This window comes from Chelonoidis abingdonii, chromosome 16, assembly GCF_003597395.2.
Source record: "Chelonoidis abingdonii isolate Lonesome George chromosome 16, CheloAbing_2.0, whole genome shotgun sequence".
NCBI classification, from domain to species: domain Eukaryota; kingdom Metazoa; phylum Chordata; order Testudines; family Testudinidae; genus Chelonoidis; species Chelonoidis abingdonii.
The window spans coordinates 10,176,269-10,202,569 of record NC_133784.1 but is presented as its reverse complement, the minus strand read 5'-3'; the positions used below and the strand labels follow the sequence as shown (position 1 = coordinate 10,202,569).

The following is a 26,301-nucleotide window of genomic DNA, read 5'->3' as shown; positions in this document are numbered from 1 at the left end:
CAGTTTCAAAAGTGTTTAGTGCCCACTGTTTATATTTCAGTTAGATCCCTCTTCCGCCTGCAAACTCATATAGCAACAGTGCCTGGGCTTACTTGGCCAATGTAGAAAACTGCAGTGTGATGTCATAAAGAGGTCAGCCTTTACCAAGCCCTCCTGAAATCTTGGCTGATCCTGATGAGCATGCTGCTTAAAGTGCTTGTTCCTGTCCTCAGCTCTTCTCTTGACTTAATTTTGGGGCTCCTGACACTGCTCCATGAAATACCCCTTTTTATTGTCTGTGGTATTCTCTCCCATCAGCAGCTCCTCACTACCTGACGTTAATTTCTTGTATCCTGCTCTTGGGAAGCCCATTATTTTTTTAGTAACTTTATTGCCACAGTTCAATAGCTCATGATTAGACTGGGACTTGTAACTGTATAATACCAAGTTGCTTTCCTCTTGAATTTGCTTTAAAATGCTCATTGTAACTAAGTTACATCCCTGCATAGCTACTATAAAAGTATACTTTAACACTTGCATTTAATGTCTACTAAATATTGAGATCAAATTTCTCATTCGTATTGTTTGCCTGAATAACTAGTTTCTAAACAAGAAAGTGCAGAAAGGCCTTCAGAAGCCACTCTTGTATTTTTGTATAAAATACAGCTGGGTCATTAGAGTACCCCCTTTCCATGGCTGGAGGATCTGTGGCACAGAGTGGGATAACAACTGCCATTGTCTCCCTATGTAATCTTGAGCACCTCAAAGTGAGTAAAGCACTAGGAGTCCTGACTCCAACACCACCATTTTCTCAGGTGGCCGAAGTTCAGAAGTATTGAGCATGAAGCAGTTCCCACTGAGGTCATGAAGCTAAGGAATGCTCAGAACTTCTGAAAATTCAGCCACTTTTAGGCCTAAGTGTATAGTTAGGAGCCTGCTTTTAGAGTTTTTGAAGATCTTCTCAGGCTTGTGTAGAACTGCTTGCCATTACCTCCTTTCTCTCAGCCACGCTTGTGAATTTGGCACTCAGCTGGAAGTGTGTTTATCTCAGATTTACAAGCATCCTTTTATGGAAGTCCCATGGTTTTTGGCATAGATTAATGGTTCAGAAATATAACCCTTCACTTAAATAAAAAATCCTCAAATCTTATTTGATAATGGACTCTAAGAAATCTCTTAGCAGCTTCTTGAGTGGCAAGAAAAACTAATGATCCCTAGAGAGAAAAATACTAATGCAAGTATTAAACCATGCAACTGTATCTGCAACTGATTTGCTGTTTTGTTTCTCATAGCACAGGTGCAGCAATGATCAATGGTTCTCAACATCCATCTTCATCATCATCTGTCAATGATGTATCTTCAATGTCAACGGATCCAACATTGGCCTCTGATACTGACAGCAGTCTGGAAACATCCGCTGGACCTCTGGGTTGCTGTAGATGACTACTTGGTCTTTTAGGGGGGAGGGAAGGGGAGTCCTTTAGTCATTGATAGGGCACCTTTAAGGAAATCAGTGGTATTATTTTTGAGTGTTTTTTCAAAAATAATTGTAGGATTCATTTTAAAGTGCTGTAATTTTAAACTGTAAGTTGTGTTAAAAGCAGCCACAAAAATGCATTTTTTTTGCTGTAATTAACTCTGTAAAATATTAAACCTGATAATTGTATCATGGTTTTAAAAAATCTGCATATTTGCTTTACTATTATGCTGCTGATCTTTTTTTACTGAATTTGTAAGATTTGTTTGATCAAAGCACATATTAATGTTGTCTCTACCGTCTCATGTATTATTTAAGATTTTATAGGTTTTTCAATTTTTTTTATTAGAATTTTTTCCAAATGTTTTGTTCATAATTATCCTTCAAAGTTATATGCTTGGTCACTTGTCTTACTCATGTGCAAGAAAAAATCATACATTGTAGCCTGTTATAGCTTTGAGTGTAGCTACTGTAGTGGTAGCATTGAACACAGAATCCTTTAATTCTGTCTTCTTCCCTATAACAATTGAATAAAAGCAGCAGTTAGTGAGTTTCATTAGGAAAACTGTTTATGACCCTTGGCAAAATCACCTCATCTGAGAGGCAATATAAATATAAAGCAAAGCGTATCTTTATAGCTGCAGAAGTATCCAGCCTGCCAAAAGGAGATGGTGGCAGAACTGTGGCATGCTGAAGCTTATGATCTCAAGGAGGATACTTCATGAATAATATCTTGCAATGCAAATAAACTGTTTATTTCTACTAGCTATTAGGCTGTTTTTGTACACACAAAACAAGATATACCCAGGATATCTAGATTGCCAACAGGGAAATCTATAGCTGTAGTTCTGCATACACATAGCAAGTGGTTCTTTGGCATTTAATTTCCTTCTTATTTTCCGTGTTAGGATAGAACAGTTCTATGTTGGGTGTATGTATGGAAAACTCCAGCTTTTTGACCACTCTTTCTTCACCCAAAGTAACTGATTCCTGTAAACCAATCACTGGTGGGAGAACCTCAGGTTGTAAGATTTCTGTAGCTAATGTACTGAGAGCAATATATGCCATGGTAATGGGGGGAAATAGCAGTGCTGGATAAATAGTTTTTCTCTTTCACTTCACTATCAGACCAGCATAGCAGAAATCTTAATAATGGTTCTTTTAAAGCCATGAATATTCAGTATCTTTCAGCATTGAAGCCCCAGCTGTCAATGCTCTTTTTAAAAAAACCAAACATGTAGATCAGTTGCTAAGTAGTCATGTAAAATGGTGCTGATCCTTACAGAACTATGTTAACTGTTTACATTTTATATTTACTGAATGATTTGTGTGTAACTGACTGACTTTGTTTATGAATGAGTAAAACAATCATCCAGAGTTTATTCCTTTGAAAAGTGCAGATTCCTCAAGAACCTAAACTATATTGATTGCCTTGTGTAGATAAATATTTTGTGTAGTAAATTAAAATGTGAAAAGGGATTTAAATTAGTGACACCTACAAAAATGAACTTTTAAAAGAAAAGCACAGGAGTCTTGCCAGGCACAAAGCCTGAGAGAATGAATAGGAATAGCTATTGAGATCATCCAAGAATGAAACATGCTACTCAATGTCTGTTCCTTTAGAATTTGTTGGATAAATAGAATAAATATTCTTTTTAAATTTATAATTGGAAGAGGAAAAATTGCCTTTACTCACTTACTTCCCCAATTGTTTTGCGGTTTTCAATATCTAACAGAAATTAGACTTTTAAAAAATATAAAAGACGGGGTTGCAAGAAATGGTAATGTCTCCAAGAAAGCTGACAGTCAGTTGTTAAAGTGCAAAGTTTTATTTTCGTTGCCTGGCTAGACCACTGGGAAGTGATGGTATGTAGTTTTGCTGTTCTCACTTATATCAGATATTTCAGTAGTGAGCTTTAAAACACACACTTATTAAGGCAATTATTTGTACTGTATGTTACCTAAAAGCTGATAGGCCATGCGATGGGGATTGGAGCATAGCATACTTCTTCTTGTTGTATTTGGACCAACAGGGCAGTTTATTTTGTCTATCGAATTTTAAACGTGACATAAAGCCAACCGTATTTAGTCCTATATTACAGGAGAACATCATTATATAGACCTAGATTATGTGCTGGTACACTGGTGTATACATCCAGAGTAACTTAGTTACAAGCAATGAAATTATTCCTGGTTTATGTTAGTGTAACAGAGCAGAATTTGGCCCTAATCATTCTTGTTTTAGCTGAATTCGGGAATGGTCGTCGTCTCTGGTACGCACGCACCCATCTTAGATTCCAGTTCACTTAATTGCTCTTATTTAAGTGCTCTTAAATGAGTTTTAGTAAGACATTTTATTGGCTCCTCCTCCCCTCTCGTCTTCGATTTCTCCAGTGCCACCCACAGTAGGTACTGGAAGTGAAGAGACCATTCAGAGAGCAAGAGACCACTTCAGTCAGAATGGGGCGTACCAGCACCCATAGTCCTCCTGGGTCTCACCTTTCTAATAAGTATTCAGATTATTGTGGTCTGTATTTTATGCAAATTAGATGCCCATCGCAGGCTCCTGGCAAATTTCCAGTGAAGCCTGCTCAGCCAGGAAAAGTTAGAGCTCTGCAGTTTTAAGCCATTGCAACAGTTTGCTAGTTTGAATTCTCTTTTTAGTCAGTGAAATTCATTTTATATTTCAAGGACAGTTGCATACGGATGCAAACAGTAAGCAGGTGGCTAGCTAGAATTGTCCTGTCCGTTGCTGTTCTCACATTATGTAGGTAGATGTCTAATATCCAATACACGTTATACTTTCTGATGTGCTAAGTATCATTGAACTTGGTTTATTATTTTGATAAATAGTTCCATAATGTTTCCATTGCAACAGTCCTTGCTAAAAGATACATAGCTTTTCCACCTCTAGGACTCCAGCTGCAGTCTAGCCCAGACTAGTAGGCCTGCTCTACAATGGGGGGTGGAGAGGGAGATCTATCTAAGATATGCAACTTCAGCTATGAGAACAGCGTAGCTGAAGTCGACGTATCTTAGATCAACTTACCTCCCATCCTCACAGCGCGGGATCGACGGCCGCGGCTCCTCCGTCGACTCTGCTTCTGCCTTTCGCCCTGGTGGAGTTCTGGAGTTGAGGGCAGAGCGTTCGGGGATTGATTTATCGCGTCTAGACAAGACGCGATAAATCGACCCCTGATGGATCAATTGCTACTCGCTGATACGGCAGGTGGTGTGGATGTACCGTAGCGAATGAAAGTGACCCACATCTAATGTCCTATGTAAACTGAAGTGGATGCTGTCCACTAAGAACTGTAGAATTATCTCACTTTCTGGCTAGTTGCAACAAGTCCCAGGACTGAACAGACAAATCCTAGAAGTGGGTCCTTGCAGGTTAGTATTAAACACACTGGTGGGAGAAGTTTGTATTGCCTTTGCTCCTACCCGTTTTGTGTGTTGAGGACTTCACTCAATGCAACACAAGAAGTCAGACTGTCTTTATCTTTCTCATCTTATATAAACTTCTGTGTGTTTAAGTCAGCTGAAGTCCATTTAAATCACACAGCAATACTGATTGGTTCAATAACCCTATATGCTTGGTTAGGCCCAGTCTCCACCAATTAACTAATTTGGGTAAATAGCCCACTTTTTTGACCCAGGGTAACTTTTTCAGCTTGGGGATCTAAATTAGAAGAGAGTTGCTGTATACGGGATAGCAGCTTTCATGGTATAAATCCTCACAAAACAAAAGAATAGCTGTACAAATTATTTATGAAATGCCAAGGAATTTGTTTAGGATAGAGCAAGCCTTGATTTTACAGGTTATGGTGACAGTGCCCTCTACTGGTATACTACATAAGTAAGTAGAACAATGAAGTTAGATGTGTAGATTTGTAATAGCAGCATTGGCCCCCAGATGAACACATTCCAAGTTAGACTGCAAGATCTAAGCACCTGACAGGCCAGTCTATAATCTACACATGACTCTGCTAGTCCCACACTAAACATACAATGCACACATCTCAAACTTAGATACACTGCTGTAAACCATCAAAAATACTAGCAATACACATGAGCAGTCTCTTACACACCATATTTCAGATCCTCCCAAATGTTCTGAATTGACGGTAAGAGAACATTCCAGTTTGTCTGGTTTTCATGACTTGAGTCACTGAAGTAGTCCAGGATGGGCTGCCAATATCTGAGTATTTTTCTAACCTGCTTTATAGCGGTTTCTTTTATTGTGTTAGCATTTTGTATGTTCCCGTTAATATTTCCGTTGATCTACTTTTCCCTGCATAGTTATAGTAAGTTGGAAGACTGGAGAATGGAGATGAGTTAGAGGTCATCTGCATTCTTCAATAAGGCTTGAAAGGTTCTGAACAGAGGAATATGTTGTATTTGTAACTCTTTTCAAACTTTCCAGCTCACTTAATTGCTCTTATTTAAGTGCTCTTTTATGAGTCTCAGTAAGGCATTTTATTGGCTTCCCCCCCATCTTATAATTCTCTGCGTTACAGAAATTTTCTTTGACTAAAGTTAACTTCACACATTTCCACTCCCACTGCTAAAAAGTGAAACTAGTTTATTATTGAACTACCTCGCACAAACTTTCTCTGCTTCCTCGAGTAAACAGAGCTAACCTTCTCTATTGGATCTACCCTGAATGTGAAATAGAAAGTACATTTCCCTTTTTCAAAAGCCCAACCTATCGGCCAATGTTGAGACAATATCAGTAAGTATGTATCATGTATACTTCCCGTACAATGTTCATGTGTAATATATAGCTCACGTACAATAATGTACATCCAGAAAATTGTGTTAGATGTAAATTGGTGAATTTATTACTGTAGTCTGTTTTTTGTAGGTAAAAATAACTTACTAGTAATATCAGTCCATCCTTTACATTTTACAAAAGGAATAATTCTTGGTAAGCTTTGCATACAGATGAATTACTTTTGTAGGCCCAATATCTAGTCTATTTTTGAGAGTTCTTAAACTTTTAACTTACTACTAAAGTTGAGCAAAACTGGCTGAATTCTTGTGATCACTCCTCCTGCCCCCCTGAAGTGCATTCTGTCCTGGGAAGTGTGGAGGGGAAGGACACACCTTTTAAATATGGAAAAATTACAGTTAGTTTTCTTTCCCACTTGCCACCCTCCCCTCCCGTATTCCTCCCTACCCCTAGGGAAATACTGAGATCATTGTGGTTTTTATCATCCATGCCATTGGTCATTACATGTGCACCACTGGAATGTATACATTGTTATCTAGTATGTCAATTGGTTATAATGATATTTTAAATAAAAAAGGATAAAAGTTGTTTGATGACCACTCTGTAGTTAGTGTTTCTTCATTGCAGCTCTGGGGCTCTAAAACACTATGTGGTGGACTTCATAGGACAGATGCCTTTTATTTGCCTCAGTTGTTTGGGAGAAGTCTCTGTTCTTTGTGGTGGGTATGTCAGCTTGCTTGAGCGCACAGTCAGACCTGTCCGTCACTGGCAACGGGAATGCACCATCCCCTCCCTCTCCCACCTGTTTTGGCTTTCCCAGCACTCCTTGCTCTCCCGAGAGTTCCAGTGTTGGAGGTCAGAGATCTGCCGGCTGGTGTGATTCAGGCTCTGATGCTCTGCTATGGCCTCAGACTGCATCTCCCCCTCCGCCGCACTGTCCCTGCACTTGGCTGGGGAGAGAACCAAAGGCATTTCTGCAACTCCTCCTTCACCCTCCTCTGTCAAGTGTCCTGTATGGGAACAGCGTCTCCTGTTGAGTGGGGAGAAGGCAGCGTGTCCTGGTCAGGGCTGGGTTGGAGACATTGGATCTGAAAGGCCGGCTCTGGGGGCAAATGGTTCCTCCTCCAGAGGAGTGACACAAGATGGCCATGCAGCAGATGGAAGGTGGCACTTGCAGCCATGCTCCTGACCGGAGTGGACACTGGACACAACACAGACCCTGATGCAGGACAGTGCAGTAAGTTTCTTTGGGTCCCTGCTCCCTCCACCTGCCACCACTTCTAGCAGGCTTCCTGGGGCTTCCCTACTGCTCTCCCAGGCAGCGACTCCAGGGGTTCAGGCTCCTGTTCTAGGCAAGGTAGGCCCAGAGCTTCAGGTTTGTGCAAGGCCCATTCTAACACTCCGGCCCACTCTTTGGGAAGCCCAAACAGGAGAGGGGACAGCAAGACCTGCCTCTTTGAGAGCTGCTCAGATATTCTGGGTGCCTGGCGCTCCCTGCAGTGCTGTGAGAGATCCCTGTGATGGTGCCATGGGAAAGTCGGCATATGAAATCAGTCCCCTATCTTAATGCAACTCTGCTTCTCCCGCACACCCTGGAAGAGTTATTTTAACTGAGAGATTTCTTACAGCTACTGCTGTATGTCTATAATGGGGAGAGCATTTCCAGAGGGAAAGGTGCCTTGTAAATGTAAATTACCATTAATCTAGTCTGTGTCATGTGAGTAAAGTGTATGGGGACAGCTGTATTAGCGGCATGTCCCCTGAGGAACCTCTGGTAACTTAATGATGACTGCTGTTTAATTGCAATAGCATTAGAATAAATTTTTAGCAGGTGCTATGTAGTTGACTAATGTTGACAGCTGGTCTGACAATCTAAGCTCAGCTGGAGGCTTTGGGTATAGGTGGCTTTGGTTTTCGTTACATCTAGTCAAATAGTTCCAGTCAGGGAATCTGTGTGGCTGTGCTCTAGCTGAAACTTTGGTTTTGCAATCCAGCTGTGCTTTGAATCCTTGGAGATTGTAGCACCTGCTGTTGATTTTATCATCTTTGCTCTCCCTTCAGCTCTGGCTAAAATGCAGCTGGGGATGGGGAGGGTGAAGGGGGCCTACTGGCATCTGACAAAGATCCCTTGTAAATTTCTGCTCCAATCTCAGTTCATTAATAGGATGGGCTTCAACAAGAAGAGCATGTTTATCTTGCCACTTTGTATGGGGGTTCTTTGGTTTAGAGATTTTTTTCCCCTTGAATATAACAAGTTCTGCTATAAAGATAGGGGATAGAGTCTTGCATGAACAATAAGCCTTCCTTTTTGGGGGAGGGTCATAATTCTTCAAAGTATTAAATGTGTTTAAAATGTCCTAATTCTAGGAGTGGTTATCAGTGTTCTAATGACCCTGCTTCACACACTAGAAACATCACAAGCAAAGAACTGAATAAAGCCGTTCTGCCACTGGCTGTCTCTCCATTCAGCCCTGGGACCCAAGGAACATTCCTCCTTCTTGAGTTGCAGCCGCTTGGCTTTGTTGCCTCCTGCAGATTCCTGTATTTGCTTCATTGTTAATTTCATTTCCTGCCTCTCTTCCCCCACTGCCTGTTCTTGCCTTTGTGCAGTTGCCTCTTGTTTTAGGTGTGGGTGGAAGGGAGTTTTGTGCATGGGATGGTGGTCACGGAAAGCTGGGGGAGGGCGCACTCCATTGCAAGGGCAGGCCTGCATCTTTTGGAGTACTGTAACAATGAGTTTGTCCCTTGTGGAATAGGCTCCACTCACCGCTGGGCCAAAGCCAGATGATTCTTTGGGAGTTGTCCTAACACAGGATCATCACCTGCATGAGAGTCTTGATGATGAAGGGGCAAAACTCTTCATGAACCTGCTGCAGCTGTCAGCGTGAAATAAATAGAGCTGTTGGCTCTTCTGCCATGCATGGATACCCCCCAAAAATTGTCCTCCTTGATGTCCCTGGAGCATGAAAGCTAGAACAGCAGCCTCATGCAAACCTCAGGAGGAGCTAATCTTCCCCACGCTCCTCCAGTCTGTAGACGTTTCTTTTTGTGGTAGGGTCTTGGCTCCAGTAGGCACAGAGAAATGCGTGGGGGAAAGAGGAAGGAAGTGGTAGTACCTCCCTAGGTGCAACATCACAGCTGTTAGATGGCATAGAAATGCACACACAAAATGCTGCTCCTCTTTCTTGCATGCTTTGATCAGCCATGAATGCTAACATTGAAATTGTCATTGTTTAGGCTTCAGTGTTAACACCCACTGAGCAGCTTGTCCTGCTAGGGTTCCAAAAGGCCTGCAGCCTCTGACAGATGCTACTGCAGTGGTTAACCGTCACTGTACTGAACGTGTTCTGTGCAACCATAAGGGTTAGCGGCATCTTTACCACTCTAAAGTGCTGTATAGGGCCTGGCTAGTAGGTAGTAAACAGAAGTTCATGCACATGGTAGCCAGCAGGGGCCAGTATTGGCTCCCTGAATGCCTTGTCAGCCCAGTCTAACATGTAAGTAAAACCACCACTTCTTGTAATAGGCTGCTATGCAGGTGCCAGAGAGTCATGGAGGAAGACTGGATGGTTCATGTGGGATTTGGGGGAGACAGCTTCAGTTCTCTGCTCTGCTGTAGCCTTCCTATGTGACCCTGGACTAGTCACTTGGCCTCTCTGTCCATCAGGGCCATGTGAGGATAAATGCATGGAGGACGGGGCAGTGCCAGGTTACTGCAGTGATGGGGGCCATAGATGTAACTCAGACAATTTGGTTGCTATGTCTGTGGATCAAGTGCCATCAAGAGGAAGATCTCCAGCTCACATTACTGATCAGGTGAGCTGGGCAGATGCAGTGGAGAGGTCTCCTTGATTGTTGCTGGAGATGCTGGTAGCTGTAGCCTTCCTGCCCTTGCTGTCTAGTCACAGTAGGGATTTGTTTTATGATGGTGTTGTAGGAAAAGTGGCCTGAAATGACCAAGGAGCCACTTCAAAAGTTACATATACATTGAATTTTTTTAAAAGTGGATCCTAATTCCCTTGGGGGGTGTCAGTTGGCATGAATGGAGTCAGATGAAACAATTGCCAAGGCCCTGCAGATGGCAGGCTACTCCCAGGAACAAACAACTGGCTGACAGTGCGTTATAGCACTGCACTGGGGCAGTGGCTGGGTGTGAAAAGGCCAGTGCTGGCAGGGGAGGGGTGTGTGTGTGACTGTTTACATCAGCCACTTCACACTGAGCCATGTTTTAAAGCAGCAGTTCTCAACCAGGGGCACACAGAGGCCTTCCTGGGAGTACATAAACTCTTCTAGATATTTGCCTAGTTTTACAACGGGCTATATAAATAGAGCTGTGCCTGGATACAAAATTTGTATCTGCAGGTATAAAGCAGATAGATTTGCAGGGCTCTGTGCATAAAAAACACTAGCAAAGTCAGTAGAAACTAACATTTGATACAGGTACTGACGTGTTTATACTGCTCTATTGAAATGTAAGTACAGTGAGGATATTCCAGTTAGTTTTGTTTTAAAGTCTATGATGAATGAGAGTCAGCATTTTTTTAGTAACGATGTGCTGTGACACTTTTGTACTTTTATGTCTGATTTTGTAAGCAGGTAGTTTTTAAATGAGGTGAAACTTGAGGGTACTCAAGACAAATCAGACTCCTGAAAGGGGCACAGTAGTCTGGAAAGGTTGAGAGTCACTGTTTTAAAGTACCCACCGCAGTAACAAAACCTGCCCTCCTGCCGGAGCCTAGCAAGGTTTGAGTGTTTTGCAGAGAAATAGGTTTCACTTTGCTTAGCTCGTTTGCCACTGTGGGAAGAAAGGGGAATGGATGTGCAGTAGGTGCACATGAGCCCAAAGGAAACAAAGCAGCATGGCTTAGCTATGGAGAAAAGCAGGCATCTGCTGGTTCCAGGGGGAATGCTGGGATGGCACAGGGGCAGCTAAGTGTAATCCATCAAGACTTGGAACAGCCTGGCAGGGAGAGGAAACTCAAGAGCGTGATATATCCTGGGCAGCTCTGAAAATCCTACAGCAGCCCCAGCACTGGAATTCTAGCCCAAAGCATCCCTAGGGCCAGCTCACCCAGGCCGTGGGGGCTAGTGGTGCTGACCCCTTCCTTTTAGCCTCCTATGCTGCCAATTTCTCCCATGCGAGCTACTGAAACGGGGTCAGAATGGAGTGAGGAATGGTGCCAGTTGCACCCAGCCCGGGGAGCTCATGACACAGCAGGTGAAGTCAGTGCCAACATGTGTGCTGCACATGGTTCTGGGGTCAGGCTACACGGTGTTGCACTGCAGGGGCAGTTGAGCTGCCTCAGTACTGGTTGAAAGCTGATGCTAGTGACCTTTCTCCATGTCTTAGCAGAGAGAGAGAGAGAGAGAGAGTGTGTGTTAATAACCTCCTTGTTGAGAGGTACAGACACCCCCAGGCCTGAATAGATTCGTTACCTCTAGCTCTGAGAATAGGATTCCCTAGACCAGAACTGGGATAAATCAGTGAGGAACAGAATCTCTCTCTCGTATTAGAGCTGTTGAGAGACTAGAAGCCTTCAGGTACCAGTGTATCAGTCGGTACCTTTAGGCCTACATTCAAAACTGTTCTACTGCTGTAACTGCACTGGAGTTTCCAAGCTGTGGTCTTTAACTACCAGGTGCTTATTCATTTAAAACAGAGCAGTAAGGAGGTTAGAAATCTCTCTCTGTCTCTCATTTCCCCACGCTGAGCTCCATTACTGCAATTATTGGTAAAGTCATTATTTCAGAACGAAGGAGAGAGAAAAGACTGGCTGCAGAGGATGCTTGTGGCCAGATGTGTTTAGTTCAGGCTCCAGGGAGGATTGCCCCTCCATGGTATTTATTAATCACATATTTTATCAAGTCACATTTGGTGCAAATAATAATATTTAGAGTCATAGTTTTGGCACAGCAGAGTTGGAGGGAATTAGAAATTGGGTGACGAAGTGTCAGCCTTTCAAATGCCTTCAAGTGCTTGTCAGCTAGTTTTGCAAAACACCTTCATAAAATAATACCTAGTACAGGAATAAGAACTTTCACCAAGCAGATTTTTAAATAGTTTCATTAAGGATGGAAAACCCACCAAGTTCAACTTGATTCATCACATGAGCTAAACCCGCTGCCATGCTAGTAGTGTCATCTCCTCCCCAGGAACTGGCATGCTCCTTCGGCTCCAGCCTGCCTGCAGCTCACTTAGGCCATGGCAGCAGTGCTGTTGTCTATGGCACAGTAAAGCCAAAGGCAGTGACAGAGTTGTCCCTTTGACATTAGGAAAGAGAGGCCCAGCCATTTGCAATCTAGGGTCTACAGTTTCAAGCATTGCCTTTAGCAGTCAGTTTCCCTGATAGCCCAAATACTAGAGCATCTGTAAACAAACCAACATAGCAAAAATCCTTAAGAGCAGGGACTCTCTGCCAAATTACTCATGATGCATGAGTAACCCAGAACAAAATGATCTGTGCTGGAATTAAAAAATGGTGTCCTTCTGCTTCCTTTACTTGGGCAGTTTAGCTCCCTGGCTTGCAACAGTCAAATTTCCTAATGTCGAAAAAAACTCTTCCATTTCTATCTGCAGGAGCTGGTTTCTCTTTTCAGCATCTTCACGTGCACGCTCCGAATTCCTCAGTTTGATCTCCAGCATTGTGTATTTCTTTCGCTCCTGGTCCAACTCCTCTTCTAACTGTGTCACTCGTTTTCTCAGTTCAGCGCTTGTTTCTTCAATTCTTAAAGCCAAGAGAAAACAAAGAGCATTTTAGTCTCTTGACAACTGCTCCACTGATTGGTAAACTTGTATATTTCATGGCATATGACAGCCACAACAAACATCTTACATGATACCATCAAGTGGGGTTATGGAGGTACCAACTATTAACTCGGGAGGTTACATTGAGTTGAGTTTTGTATGTTGATCAATGGTTCAACCTCTCTTTTAGGTATAAAAAAAAAAAAAGACAGTGTCTTCCCCACACTTACACCACTGGCTTTGTGGGTGGACAATCAACCTGAGAATTTACAAATCAATCCATTCACTAGTTAGAATTAATTAATTTCAGCAACTGTCCTCTTCCTTCATACCATTGCTTTTCCTTGTCAAGATACCCTTTAACTTACAGGAATGTAACCTGCACTGGAAACCAGGCATTCTAGACTCACTTCTACTAACTGGCATTATTAAGTCTATGCCCTTCAGAACACTTTTTAAGCCAAGACTCATAGCTCTCTACCCACTGATGGGAATGGAGCCCCAATTCCGTTCACTTAGTCATGCTGCCTCTCCTGCAGAAACATGCTCTGTCTCTAACCTAGGCCAGCTCATGTACAGGTCACCCACTGCTGACTTGGGTATCGCACAGGGTAGGGGTCAGCAACCTTTCAGAAGTGGTGTGCCAAGTCTTCATTTATTCACTCTAATTTAAGTTAAGAGTTTCGGACATGCCAGTAATACATTTTAACAGCTTTTTAGAAAGGTCTTCTTTCTAGAGAGTCTAAAATATAAAACTAAGACTATGTATTGTATCATAAAGTACAATAAAGGTTTCCAAATATTAAGACAGCTTTCATTTAAAATGCAGCAGCCCCGCTGGACCTGGTGGCCAGGACCTGGGCAGTGTGAGTGCCACTGAAAATCAGCTTGGTGTGCCGCCTTCAGTCATGAGGGGGGCCGGGGGGGGGGGGGGGGGGGGGGGGGGGGGGGGGGGGGGGGGGGGGGGGGGGGGGGGGGGGGGGGGGGGGGGGGGGGGGGGGGAGGGGGGGGGGGGGGGGGGGGGGGGGGGGGGGGGGGGGGCCAATAGGTCGCCTACCCCTGACATAAGGACAGCTATGCATCTCCTTCTGATGACAAGGTTCATGTGAAAGAATCCTGGTGCCTTCTGACCAAGTAGGTTCTGAGTGTTGGCTCCAGTGGGGTGAACATAACGCTTTAAATGCGCTGGAAGGTTTAAATCTTACTTGAGCAGGAAGATTGTGGAAGTAGGTGCAATAAAAATTTATTTTTTTTAAAGGCAAAAAATAACTCTAGGAAGTTTAGCATTAATAAAAAGCCTACATCAGAAGACATATTGGAGATCACCAAAGTCAAAGCCACTCAGACGGGCCTAGATAGCCTATACAAGCTTATGCATTAATGAGCCAATCCTTTAAATTACATGATCAACGTGATTTTTTTTTCCTAACAACTACAGGCACAACCCTGCAGTCAGTGCACTAGGATGGAACCTGGCTCTGCAAATGAAGGGCATAATGTTTAATATTATGTTTTTTATCCTTATTTGACATGGCCCCATCTGTCAATCACACTGCACCAGCCCACAGCTTGCTCAGACCACAAACTCAAATAATTTCCTCAGTTGGGTTTCTAAGGTATTTGCACTAGAGCTAGAGAGTGCTTTCGCCAAAACATCAATCGAACTCTTCTCTCACAGCACCTGTGGCTCGAGGGGAATAAAAACTTCTTCTGTTTACAGACAGGGAAAACTTGAGCAACCCATAGGGATTATCCATGAACCAACCAGCCCAGACAGGACTGGACACTCAGACTCCTTGTAAATCTAAACCCTGTGCCTCAGAGTCAGGCAAGCACAACTCTTGTTTTGGGAATCATTATAATCTGTCACCATTCAGGGGTACCTGCTACCTATTATTTCGCATCAAGTGCTGCAATACGGGCACCCACTGTCATGCCTCTGGCTCCCCAGGTTTCACCTCTGTGAGGAGGAGACCTGCATCTCGCTCCCTGCTGACTGAGGTACTTCCAGGCTGCAGAGACAGGCTACCCAAGCACATCTGTTTGCTTTCTCTTCAGAGATTGGTAACAGGATTGTTAATACTTCGAGGGTACCACAAAGTTCTTCCTGTACAAGCCTATTTTATTCTGAAGATAAAAGCAATAGAATAACCTACACGCACGCTAATAAGGTTACCCGAGAACTCACCACTACCCTATCGGGGGTTCTGGCAAGCGCAGTCTTTCAACTTTCATCCTCAGTGTTTCCTTTGTGGTTATAAGTTCATCACAGCTTCTGCTCAAAACAAGTTTAGTCCACCCTTCACACAGTTCAGGGACTCTGATGTGGCATTTCCAGGAGCAGGTGATTAGTATCAAAGGGGTTTTCCTTTCCGGCCCAGCTTCAAAAGGGTAGAGTCCAAGTGGGTCATTTGCACAGCCCTCACCCCCAGCTTTTTCCTAAGAAACCACTTTACACACATTGTGCCAGAAAGTCCTTTAACGGTCCTAACATTTACATTAGTCAAGTCCCTAGAAAAATTACATACACTCCACCACTACCATGAACAAAGGCATTTTCAACACCAAGACACCCAATCCAATTCAATAAAGCTTACCTGAACTCCATACGGTTTGTCCAGGGTCTATAGGATACTGGCAGTCTGGCACAACGACAGCCCTATGATATTTTTGACCAAGTTATCAACACATTCTCTGAGCCTTAACTCCATCTCCACTACATTTGTGTCTGGGAACACAGTGGCCTAGCAGTCATCTACCTAGTAGACTGCACCCCAGGGCTCCTTATGGGCCACCTTTGTAGCTTCATGTGTGAGTTAAACTCCAGCCAAGTCTCCTTGGGTTGGATGGACAGTTGCTCACAAGTGTATTTTGAATGGTCTTCTATGCAAAGAAACAAAGCTATTTCAAAGCAGTTCCATCACCTCCAGTAAGGATCAGTCTTGCCACCAGCACCTCCCATTAAAAATGACAGACCTAAGAGTTGGCCAGGACACTAGTCTTCCTCCACAGCCAGATGATGGCCAACCACTGGCACCCTTTCTGTTCCCTACCCAGATGGCCCCAACGCCCAGGAAATCTTGCAGGCCTCACTTCATGAACTGATTGAGTGCTGGCCCGCTGGAGGGTCCTACAGTTATAACTGGAAATGTGCACCTACGTCTTGAAAGAACTAATGTTCCAAACCAAGGCAGTTCTCCTACCACCCAGAAGATTGGCTAGGAAGAAAATCCAGCTTCTGCTTTGGAAAAGTCCTGGAGAATTTAGAAGAAAACTAAAACCTTAGTACAGAATTTTTAACCATCCTTTAGAACTGAATTGCCAATTAACACACACAGCCCCATGAGATTCTATAAGACAGCTGAACTGCGGGTGCTAAGAGTCTCATTCTCAGCTGAAATTCTATAGTTTCTGAGGGGGTTACGGAAATTACTCTGTTACATTTCTATGCAGCCCTATAGCTTTCATCCCTATTATATTCTGCAGGATGTTTCCATTAGGAAAGAATCTTTCCTGGAGCCACTGCTATGCAGTCCTGTCTGTAGCTGTCCTTTCACCACCTGGCATTCTAATAGTGGGAGCCTGATCATTATAATATCCGCAAATTGTTCTGGAACAGATTGCTCACAGGGCAGCCATAAAACCTGCCTCCTTCTGATTAAGAGTGAGAGAAAAAAAAACAAAAAAAACCCACCACACAACAGGTAAATAGCAGCCCTTCCATCAACAGGGACTCCTGTCCCTACCCCTGCTCCAGGCAGTGAGTTCACACACACTCTCATCAGCTTCTCTTTGCGCCACAAAATAAAAGCACAGAATCCTTCATTAAAACATGTCTTGCTACTGAGATGGAGCTCTGAGAACCACACAAGCACAACCACCAGCCAGGAAAGAGGTTTTTAGACAAATGGCTTTAATCCATCACTTTTTCCTAAATTAATTTTGGCTATGGCTTCTTGGTTTATCTATCTAATTCGGCAGTGGGCACCCAGCTATGCAAATAGTTGCAGATGCACTCAGAATGGGGGGGGGGGGGCACTCGGTCACCCCCTCCAAGGCCAGCACTCAGTGTAGACTGGCAGCCAGTGCTTTGACTCCACATGCAGCACTCAAGAGTGAAGTCAGCTCAGCCCTTTCCCAGGGGAGTTGTGCAAGGTGAGTTAGCACTCCCTGAGGTAGCATTCATTCCTCTACCTCAATTTTGGTCTCTGTAGTGGGGGAATGTGCTGCTCTGGGTGGCTGTTTTCCCCCATTCCCAGGCAACCCCCCATTTTTTCCACCCCACCTGTTATCCACCCAGATGTTTTGCAGAGGGGATACATGAAAGTTAGATTTTGTTCCTCCCACATGCCTGGGGCCAACTTCAGCTCAGTCACATGTGCACAAGTCCCTTAGATTGGGATGGGAGCTGTGTGCAGCCTGCTTGGTTTTGAAAGGAAAACTCTCTTCAAAGATGGGATGATTATAAACCACTCCAGCTTGGAAACCAGCGTGGGCAGAGGCCCACCAACCTGGATCCCAGTCTGAAAGGGACCTGATGGCTGAGGAAAGCAGAAATGACCATTTCTCTGTGCATCTCTGAATGGCTAAGTCACAATGCGTAAAAGAAAAGAGCAAAGCCAGATTTCCAGCGAAGGGAACATCTGAGCAAACACCTCCCAATGTGTGTGTACACACAGCCCACCTCACCACTGTGAAAGTAGAATTAATTATATTGTAAAAATAAGAATGGATTAAAGTAATGTTGTATGTACTTTTAAGCAGAAATAAGAAATGTTGAAATACAGGTGCCAGGAAAAGAAACATTAGGCATAAACAAAGCAAGGGTGCTAATGGCGAAACTTAACAGTAAGATCACGGTATGTTTAGTAAGAATTAAAATATGCATGGTAGCCCAGTGTTAACTTATTCAATTCTGTTCCTTTTGTTAATATCCTCTAAGTGTCCCCCCCTATCTGATAAATAAGATTAGGTGTGTCTTGTATGGGCTCACATATTGGGTGTATTGTGCAGAGCGCTGTAGCTAACAAACAGAGTGGTCTAAACTGAGTCCTGAGTCTACTTTACATTTGGAGTTCACCAAATGGCAACGTCTTCCACTGGGGCTGTGTGATTCCTGATTTTTCTGTGGATGACCGGGCAACGGCACCTGGCATTTGGCCGAGCAGTGCTCCCTCAAGAGCAAAGTGCACACCCACAGTAGGAGGTCTACGCCAATCGAAACTGTTGGTCACACACTGTTCTGGTAGGCTCCCGGGATCTGACCAGGATCTGTCACGGTAATTATTTTCTGTTTTTGTTCCGGACTGAGAACTGTCTTCTTGTGTCTATCGTCCTCTTCTGGAGTGTTTGAGCTGGTGCTTCTCATGTTGTGGATCGGCCGACCAAGGGGTTCTGTCCCGCTTGAGTCAGTGGATCTGCACAATCGCAGCCACACCGCCATTTGGGTAACTCCCTGGTGAAGCAAGGGCGGTTTTAACGGCAGTAGCCTGTGGGCTCTTTGTGTGTATGCACTGGGCAATTTCCTTCTTGTTGACTGTGTGTGAAGTCCTCCTTAGGGTAACGAAGTCTAATGGGACATCCCTTAAAACTGAACGCCGGCTATTTATGTATGTAGATGGTTCAGACCTGTAAAAGGGTCCAGACTCCGTTAAATTTCTGGAAAATGGTCTGACTAACTCAGGCCGGCATCAACCAAACTCAGTGGCCTGTTAAATCTTGGAACAAAGACCGAAGGTGAGTCTTAACGGACAAACTCGGCCAACCTAAACTAATAGCTAAATGGATATTAACTGTTTCCTGCAGTGGGGGCAGAGGCAAACCGTAGGGCCAAAATCAAAACTTGCCCTCCTTCAATTATTCAAATAATCAGCTAAACGCTTCATAAAAGCCCCTCTCCACACCACCGACTGAGCGTCCCCTTTACTCCGTTCTTCTCAACACCCCGACCGATCCAACACTTTACATACTCCATCTCCTTGTAAAAGGCAACAAGCCCCTTGTTTTCTTTGTTGTCTGCCTCAAACACTGATTCTTTAGGTTCCTATTACATTCACAAGGAGGTGGGCTCTCAACTAGCGCCCCACCTTCCTGGTCCCTTTCCTTGAACTTTCTTTCATAAATTGTGGAAATGCACCACGAATAGCACTCACAATGTTCTTGAAACGCCAGATCAGCCCAGACAGCGCAAGCAACAGAACTGAGAACAGTTGAAGCCTAGGGATAGTCAGGAGTAAGAAAAGCAGTGCGTGCAGGCATGAATCCTGGAACTATACTTAAATGGTGAAATTGAGGTGATATAGGTGTTCATTGGACAGTAAACAAGTGATTTACGAAAAGAGTGAAGTTACTCTACAAGCGTGAAGAGAATTAAGCAGTTAATATTCCATGAATTGTAAATAGACCATGTTCAAGAGAAGAATTCTGGTTTCTTTCAGCCATTCTAAGGGAAAATACGCCCTTTTAGAAGAGTGCTGAATAATCTCAATTATATATAAATAAAAATTCCCTTCTCACCCCTATGGGTGGTAGTGTCTCTCCTCTCAACCTTGGTGTCTCCTATAGACGCCATGAGTTTGAGGTTAGCTGCGCAGTATCTTTAGCCTGTTACTTAGCACTGCACTCTTCTGGACAGAGAGCTCTGATGTTTTCCTGGATCTGTTGGAGCACTCACCCAGCTTAGGGAGTCACAGCCCCCAAGTGCTCGCCTACACCACTGGCCACTTGGCCTTCACTTTCAATCCTTCCTATTCCTCTTTCAGGCCTGGTACTTCTCCAGTCTTTCTCAGATCCTTCTTCCTGATGTTGCTGTCACTTGGCATGCTATATCTATCACACCGCGTCTTTGTCCTTGTTATGTAATATAGACAAAGACCAGTGTCTATATATAAACAATGAAAAGTTAAAGGAAAGAAATAGTGTTGTATCTATTTGTCTGAAATATTTAACATTCTAAGATCTAAACCAACACATCTGGTTTGCAAACTCCTGTTTTCTAGGTGTGAGATAAATTGTTATGTTTTGTTTTAATGCACTAAAATTCATTGACTCTTATTCAAAGTGCAAACTGACAGACCCTTTTGCAAGACCCAGTAATTAGTGTTGGCTAGGGATTAGCATTTACCCTTAAGGGTACTGATTCCTTTACAACATTTAAACTGTTTTAATAAAACAACCAAGTCATGCTGCAATTAGGGCAGTCAAATAGCGGAACAATAGGGACAGATTCTGACAGCTTTTGGTTTGGTTTGGTTGTTTTTTTGTATACATAGTTCAGATAAGTGTAGTGAAAGAATAAGAAATTCACAGTGACCCTCTGAAGCAACAGCAGAGGTTAGATGCACAAACAAAAGAACAATGTTCAAACCACTGAGCTAAATAGCTCTGGTAATCAGACTGTCACTTTTATAAGGTACATGATAAACTCTGTAAGAACAACACACACAGTTACACCTATGATAAATATATATGCTTAATGTTTTGAAAAGTTATAGTAAAGAAAAAAATGGCATTTCCTGGCCATTGCGTATATATTGTAAAGGTTTAAAAACATGCAATGAATGTTCTGCTGACTTAAATTACTCTATTAGGCTCCAAAAGCAGCCGCATAGGCTTGTGTTTTCTTTGTCAGATTCCCTGGTGTGTTACCACAGGTCTCTGACTCTGCTATGCTTTGTTCACAAGCAAGCCTGTTGTTGATGCAAATTCTAACTGTAAGATGTGAAAACACAAAAACGGCCAAATCACATAAGACTACTGCGCGCAACAATTGCCTAACATAAAAGGCATGTTGTAACAAGATACCTATAAATTTATGCTTATGCTATTGTTAACATTAAATAATTTACTGTTAGTAATACCCCTATAAAACTGTATGTGTAATGATTTTTGCGAAACATCCTTTAAAGTAATATCGTAATGAGTCTTCCTATTATCTGTGAATCAACTTAAAGCTTAACCAGCGCGAAAAATGTACAACTTTGGTCCTACGTAAAGGAAAAACTTGAGGTTACCCCTCACTGAATGTTCAATAAGCAAACAGGAATAATTTCGATACCTTAAAAAGTAGAAGCCATTATACCTGGCCGCTTGTAAAACCAAACAACAACAAGAGGTCTCAGCTTCTTAAGCCATCTGATTAGCTGAGTTGCTCTACTCAATCTTGGCATTGAATGGCAACACAGTTACCAATTCATCTTGTTAAGGAAAAAAAAATACGACTAGTTCCTAAAACAAAATGGCCAGTTAATATTACACGCACCACAATGGCATGTTAAGAATGCCTCTGCAGAAAACCTAACAGCTTACCATTGATTATAGTATTTTCTGATGTCTCCCCACAACTACTGCATACTAATGTACTACCCCTGAATAGTTTGGTTTTAATTGTATGATGTTTGATTTCAATGTTTAAATATGCTGCGTAGAAAAACAATTATGGCAAACTTAGAGCCACAGGCTCAACTACCTCATATTTCTTTACGTGGACTAAATAAGAAGTGACACTGCGATTATAATCTTGGAGTGTCCAAAAGGGGATATGTACGAGAGCAGATTTATTAATGTCCATAAGACATTATGTATGCATTTGTATTTCACCTCTAACACACTTTTTGGAATGCAGAAAGAAATGACCCTTCTGGACTTAAAGTTTCTGTTTCCATATGATGTACACTTTAACTCTGTTTTAGATTAGTTAGTAAGAGACAGGATCTGTATTGTTGGTCTTGTGAGTAAATTAGAGAACATTTAAAGCCTGGATCTCAATGTTACAATTTTTTGGTTCATCCAATTGTAAACTAGCACGGTTTTATTTGCTAATGTTTTTGTTGCTCTCGATAACTACTACTGTTTGTATTTCATCTTTTGTGTGAATGAGAACGTAGCATCAGAAGTAAGGTGTGAAAGCCATTTTACCAGACTAAAGAAAAGAGTAAAAAGACTTAAGAGAACATCAAGTAATCATCAGGTACTGCTTACTACCCAGGCTGTTAAACTCTGGACCTCAGATGGTCACATGGCTCGCCCTGTAAGAATGCACCACCCCAGTTGTCCCCCCCCAATCATCCACTTCAGTGACGCCACGCAAGTCATTTGACTCCAGAGAACGAGGTGCGGAGACGAGCCTGCAATATCTTACAATCTACGCTCTCGTAAGGTGCCAGAAGCAGACGGACTACTAAACCAAAGCCAAGAAGAGGCGCGATAATCGAGTTGCCTGAGCGCCGTTTGCTGACTTAAACGTGTGACTGCAGGTTCCCATAGTTGAGGTTGTCAGACACCAGAAGGCCGTGGCTCAACATGCACCATCTGGGTCGTGGCCTGTTAACTCACTTGCTTGGTCTGTGTTAGGGTCTGGGGAGTCAGGATGTAGTCCAGCTGAGAGCCCAGCCCACAGCAGAGAAGAGGGCATGCGGCAGCTGAACTACTACTCCCATGAGGCACTGTGGCAGCTCACCTGACGCAAGACTCTCAGCCCAGGCTGAAAGAAAGTTTGGTTAAAATATTACCAGTGGAAATTCCACCAAAATCCATCTTTTCTTGGGAGCGGGGATGTGATTTTTTGACAGAGCCCCATTTGCTGACGAGAATGTGTTTCAGTTGCAATTTTAGACCAGCCCCTACTTACAACTTGTACTTCCAAAGCTTAGACATTCTGGTTGGGTCTCCTCTTTGAGCAAACACACCCATGAGTGCCCCCTCCTTGTGCACTGAACTGGTCTTGGGAGTTCAAACAAGGTACCCAGTGCTTGGTCACCTGGTCTTGCAGGCAGATGTGGGAGTGGGCACAATCTGAGCATATTCACATGCTGGTTTGAAAGCGCCCTTGTATAAAGCCCAGTCCTGCAAGCATTGCACATACACACCTCCTGCCGCCTCAAGGAGAGAGTCTCTCAGGACGCACAAATGTAGGGGCTGCAGGATCAGAAGGTGTTTTAAAGTAAGTGTGTGTGTGTGTTTGCAGGTAACACATAGGTAAGCATGCATGTGAAATACAAAGAGTTTACAGACTGAATGTGCTGTTGCTACAAGAGACAGGCTGATGATGGGGCATTGTTCTATACATGTAGCTCTGTGTAGCATGTTCATCAGTAGAGCTCGGAGCGCTTTGCAAAGGAGGTAAGCATCATTATCTTGGTTTTACAGATGGGGAACTGAGGCACAGAGCAGTGTGGTGACTTACCTAAGGTCACACCAGCAGGCCTTGCTGAACCACAGCTATATGTTCAGGTGTCTGGTGTTAGACACTAGTAGGTCCAGAAATAGTTGGTGTTGCGTTTTTTGTAACGGTATGCCTGGTGTTGAGAATATCATGTACACTGTTCTGTATTTTATTCACTTGCCTATTATGTATATGGTGAGTAGAGCCCCAGTCGTGCTCAGGGTTCACACACACAACACACGGATTGAAATTGGTCTGCATACAGTGCGCATTAAGTTAAGTGTTGTGTGTTACACAGTAGCTCACTGGCTCCACCAGTCTGTTTAGGGCTTCTTGTCTGCGTTGGGATCTTCGCATAGTTCCTTTCTCGTATCTGTTTAGCCCACTGACCCGTTGGGATTTTCTCTATAAGAGGGATGGCAGTCATTACTTCGCTGCTTTTTAATGTTCAGAAATAAAATCTGTCTTCTCATTAATAAGTTGGGGAGGAGGGTTGCAGAACATAACAAGGTGGGTGTTTCTGCAGTGAATGGCAAAGGCCTTCGACTGCTTTCATAGACACAGGATCAAACTGGCTGAAACTGTGCCCCAGATGTGCTGCCTGGCACACTTGCCCAGCTCAGAGCAAGTCTGAGATGGTTGAAGTTGTTTGTGGGATGAGGTTTGGGGTATGGAAATGGGTGGGAGTTCTTCCCAGTGAGATTCCCTCGGGTGGTGTCAAAGTTAGACTCAGGACTCCACAGTTGTCAGACTACTCGTTTTAATTAGCACAGCGCTCTGCTAATACCCAGATAATGTGAGCCCCATACAACACAACACTATCTTTATACAGATAAAAAGGGGGAGCAACTTAGCAAGATAACAAAGGAAAGAAGAATCGATAAGTTTACCTGGGCTAGCCATGATAGTTTTATTTCCTTACTAACTATTACCGATCTTCGTTAATGTTTCGCCATACGCTCTTGTTTGCCTAATGTTTCTTTCCTGGCACCGTTATTTCAACGTTATTGTGCTTAAAAGTATACAACATTTCTTTAATCCATTCTTATTTTTACAATATAATTTCATTCTACTTTCACGATCCCTCCTTTTGGTCAAGTGGCCGCGCCATGACACAAACTTTGGGTTCCACAAATTAACCGGTCCTCTATCTCTCGTTTCATCAGCGAATTCAAATCATCTATTAGCACTCTTTTGGGCAGTCACCTGGGTGACACAATTCTGGATATAACAGGAGATTAATGAAAGCATACAAAAATCACTAGGTTCCAGACAGGATAGTTTAGGGCTCCCTAAAACAACAGTTTCCTATGCCAGAGAAATTGAACAGGTTACTTAGCCACTTCCATAAAGAAACTCAGCTCTTATGAGGAAGATATGCGATTTGTTCTAAGTGGCTAGCGCGATTATTACTTCATTGGTTTGTCAGGTATAAGACACAACACTTCTTTCCAATGAGAGCACAGGTCCCTCTGGCCAGACTATGTCTAATGCCTGACAGTTCTGGAGCCACGTTGGATTGCCCTGTTTCTTTGGCCAGGCTCTTAAACTTTCTCCGGTTTCATTTGCCATTTTAACTACTGCTGTACCTCAGGAGCCTTTTTGCCTGGTGTATTACTTCCCCAAGTGGATAAAGAACTGTCAATAGCCTCTTCAGGTGTCATTACTGTTCCATATTGTGTTAAACAGACAAGGTCCTCCAGTGAGGTCTGCGGAATTAGTGGATAGCCAGGACAGGAACACCAGTTTGAGAGTGGGCGGTGTGGCTGCAGACCAGCATTTAGAAATATTAAGGGTCTGAGCTATCCACACTTGTTGCTGGATAAAAGATGTCATTGTGGACTCCCCAGACCCTAAGACACCAGCAGCTGAGGAACAGCACCACCAGAGGTGCATGTGGAGCAGGGCCCTCTGGTTCTGACAACCTCAACTGAGGTAACTGCAGTCACAGTTTATGTCAGCAGGCGCTAGGCTCATTACTGTTCTCTTGGGCTTTGTTTATGTAGTCGTCTGCTTCTGGCAACCCTTACGAGAGCGTAGATTGTAAGATATTGCAGGCTGTTCCTCTACCTCTTCTTCTGGAGTCAAAATTGACCTGCGTGGTCCTGAAGTGATATGGGGGGGGATCACTGGGTGGTGCATTCTTACAGTGCGAAGCATGTATCCACCTCTGAGATGCCAGACAGTTTAAACGCCCTCGGGGTAGTAAGCAGTACCTGATGATTTCTTTGATGTCTTTAAGTCTTTTTACTCCTTCTTTAGTCTGCTATACAATGGCTTTCACACCTTATCTTTCTGATGCATACGTTCCTCATTCACACAAATAGATTGAAATACAAACAGTAGTATTTTAATCGAGCCAAAAAGCATTGCAAATCAAACCTTGCTAAGTTTTACAATTGATAACCAAGACATTTCATGAGATCAGGCTTATGTTTCTTAATTTACTTAACTAGACACAATAGGAATCCTGTCTTTACTAATAATCTAAAATAAAAAAAAAAAATTTTTTCAAAAAAAAGAAAAAAATCTTTAAAAAATTAATACAAAAAGAGTGTAATGCATATGGGAACCGATCTTATAGTCCCGAGGGTCATTCTTTCTGCTATTCAAAAAAGGTGGTTAGCAGGATGAAATCAAATCATACTTTAATTCTTATGGGACATATAAAATCCTGCTCTACATATCCCCCTTTTGACACTAAGATTATTAATCGCAGTGCTCACCTTCTTATTTAGTCCACGTAATAGAAATTACTGCGAGGTGATTTGAGCTGTGCTCTAGCTTTGCATACATTTGTTTTATTACCAGCATATTTTTAACATTTAAATCAAACACATACAATTTAAACCAAAAACTATAGGGTAGTACATTAGTATCCAGTAGTTGTGGAGACCATCGAAATATCTCATACCAATGGTAAGCTGTTATGGTTTCTGCATGCAATTCTTAATATCCCCTTTGTGTGCTTAATCATGAATGGTCCAGTTTTGTTTTAGGAACTATGTATCTTTTTTTTTCCTTTTAAAAGATGATTGGTAACTGTTTGACATTCATGCCAGATTGATAGACAATCAGCTAAATCAGTGCTTCAGTAAGCTGAGCTCTCTGTTGTTGTTTGTTTTTTACAGCAGGCGGTTTTAATGGCTTCTACTTTATTAGATTATGCGAAATTATTCCACGGTTTAGTTATTAAATTCATG

At 43.0% G+C, this 26,301-nt stretch overlaps 2 protein-coding genes across 4 annotated transcripts in view; one reads left to right on the top strand and one right to left on the bottom strand.

Annotated features, from left to right (window-relative positions):
• MAPK8 (mitogen-activated protein kinase 8) overlaps positions 1 to 6,790 on the top strand; it is a 140,790-nt gene extending 134,000 nt beyond the window's left edge. Inside the window, exon 12 of one of the 3 annotated variants that reach the window (XM_032797417.2) lies at positions 1,277 to 6,790. In XM_032797417.2, coding sequence (XP_032653308.1) covers positions 1,277 to 1,422 — 146 coding nt within the window. In that variant the 3' untranslated portion in view covers positions 1,423 to 6,790. Of the gene's footprint in view, positions 1 to 1,271 lie in introns of all 3 variants that reach the window. The other 2 variants (XM_032797420.2, XM_032797419.2) reach the window with 2 other exon arrangements.
• A 5,203-nt stretch (positions 6,791 to 11,993) lies between these two features.
• ARHGAP22 (Rho GTPase activating protein 22) overlaps positions 11,994 to 26,301 on the bottom strand; it is a 271,268-nt gene continuing 256,960 nt past the window's right edge. Inside the window, exon 10 of the mRNA XM_032797385.2 lies at positions 11,994 to 12,916. Within this exon, the coding sequence (XP_032653276.1) occupies positions 12,688 to 12,916 (229 nt within the window). The 3' untranslated portion in view covers positions 11,994 to 12,687. The remainder of the gene's footprint in view (positions 12,917 to 26,301) is intronic.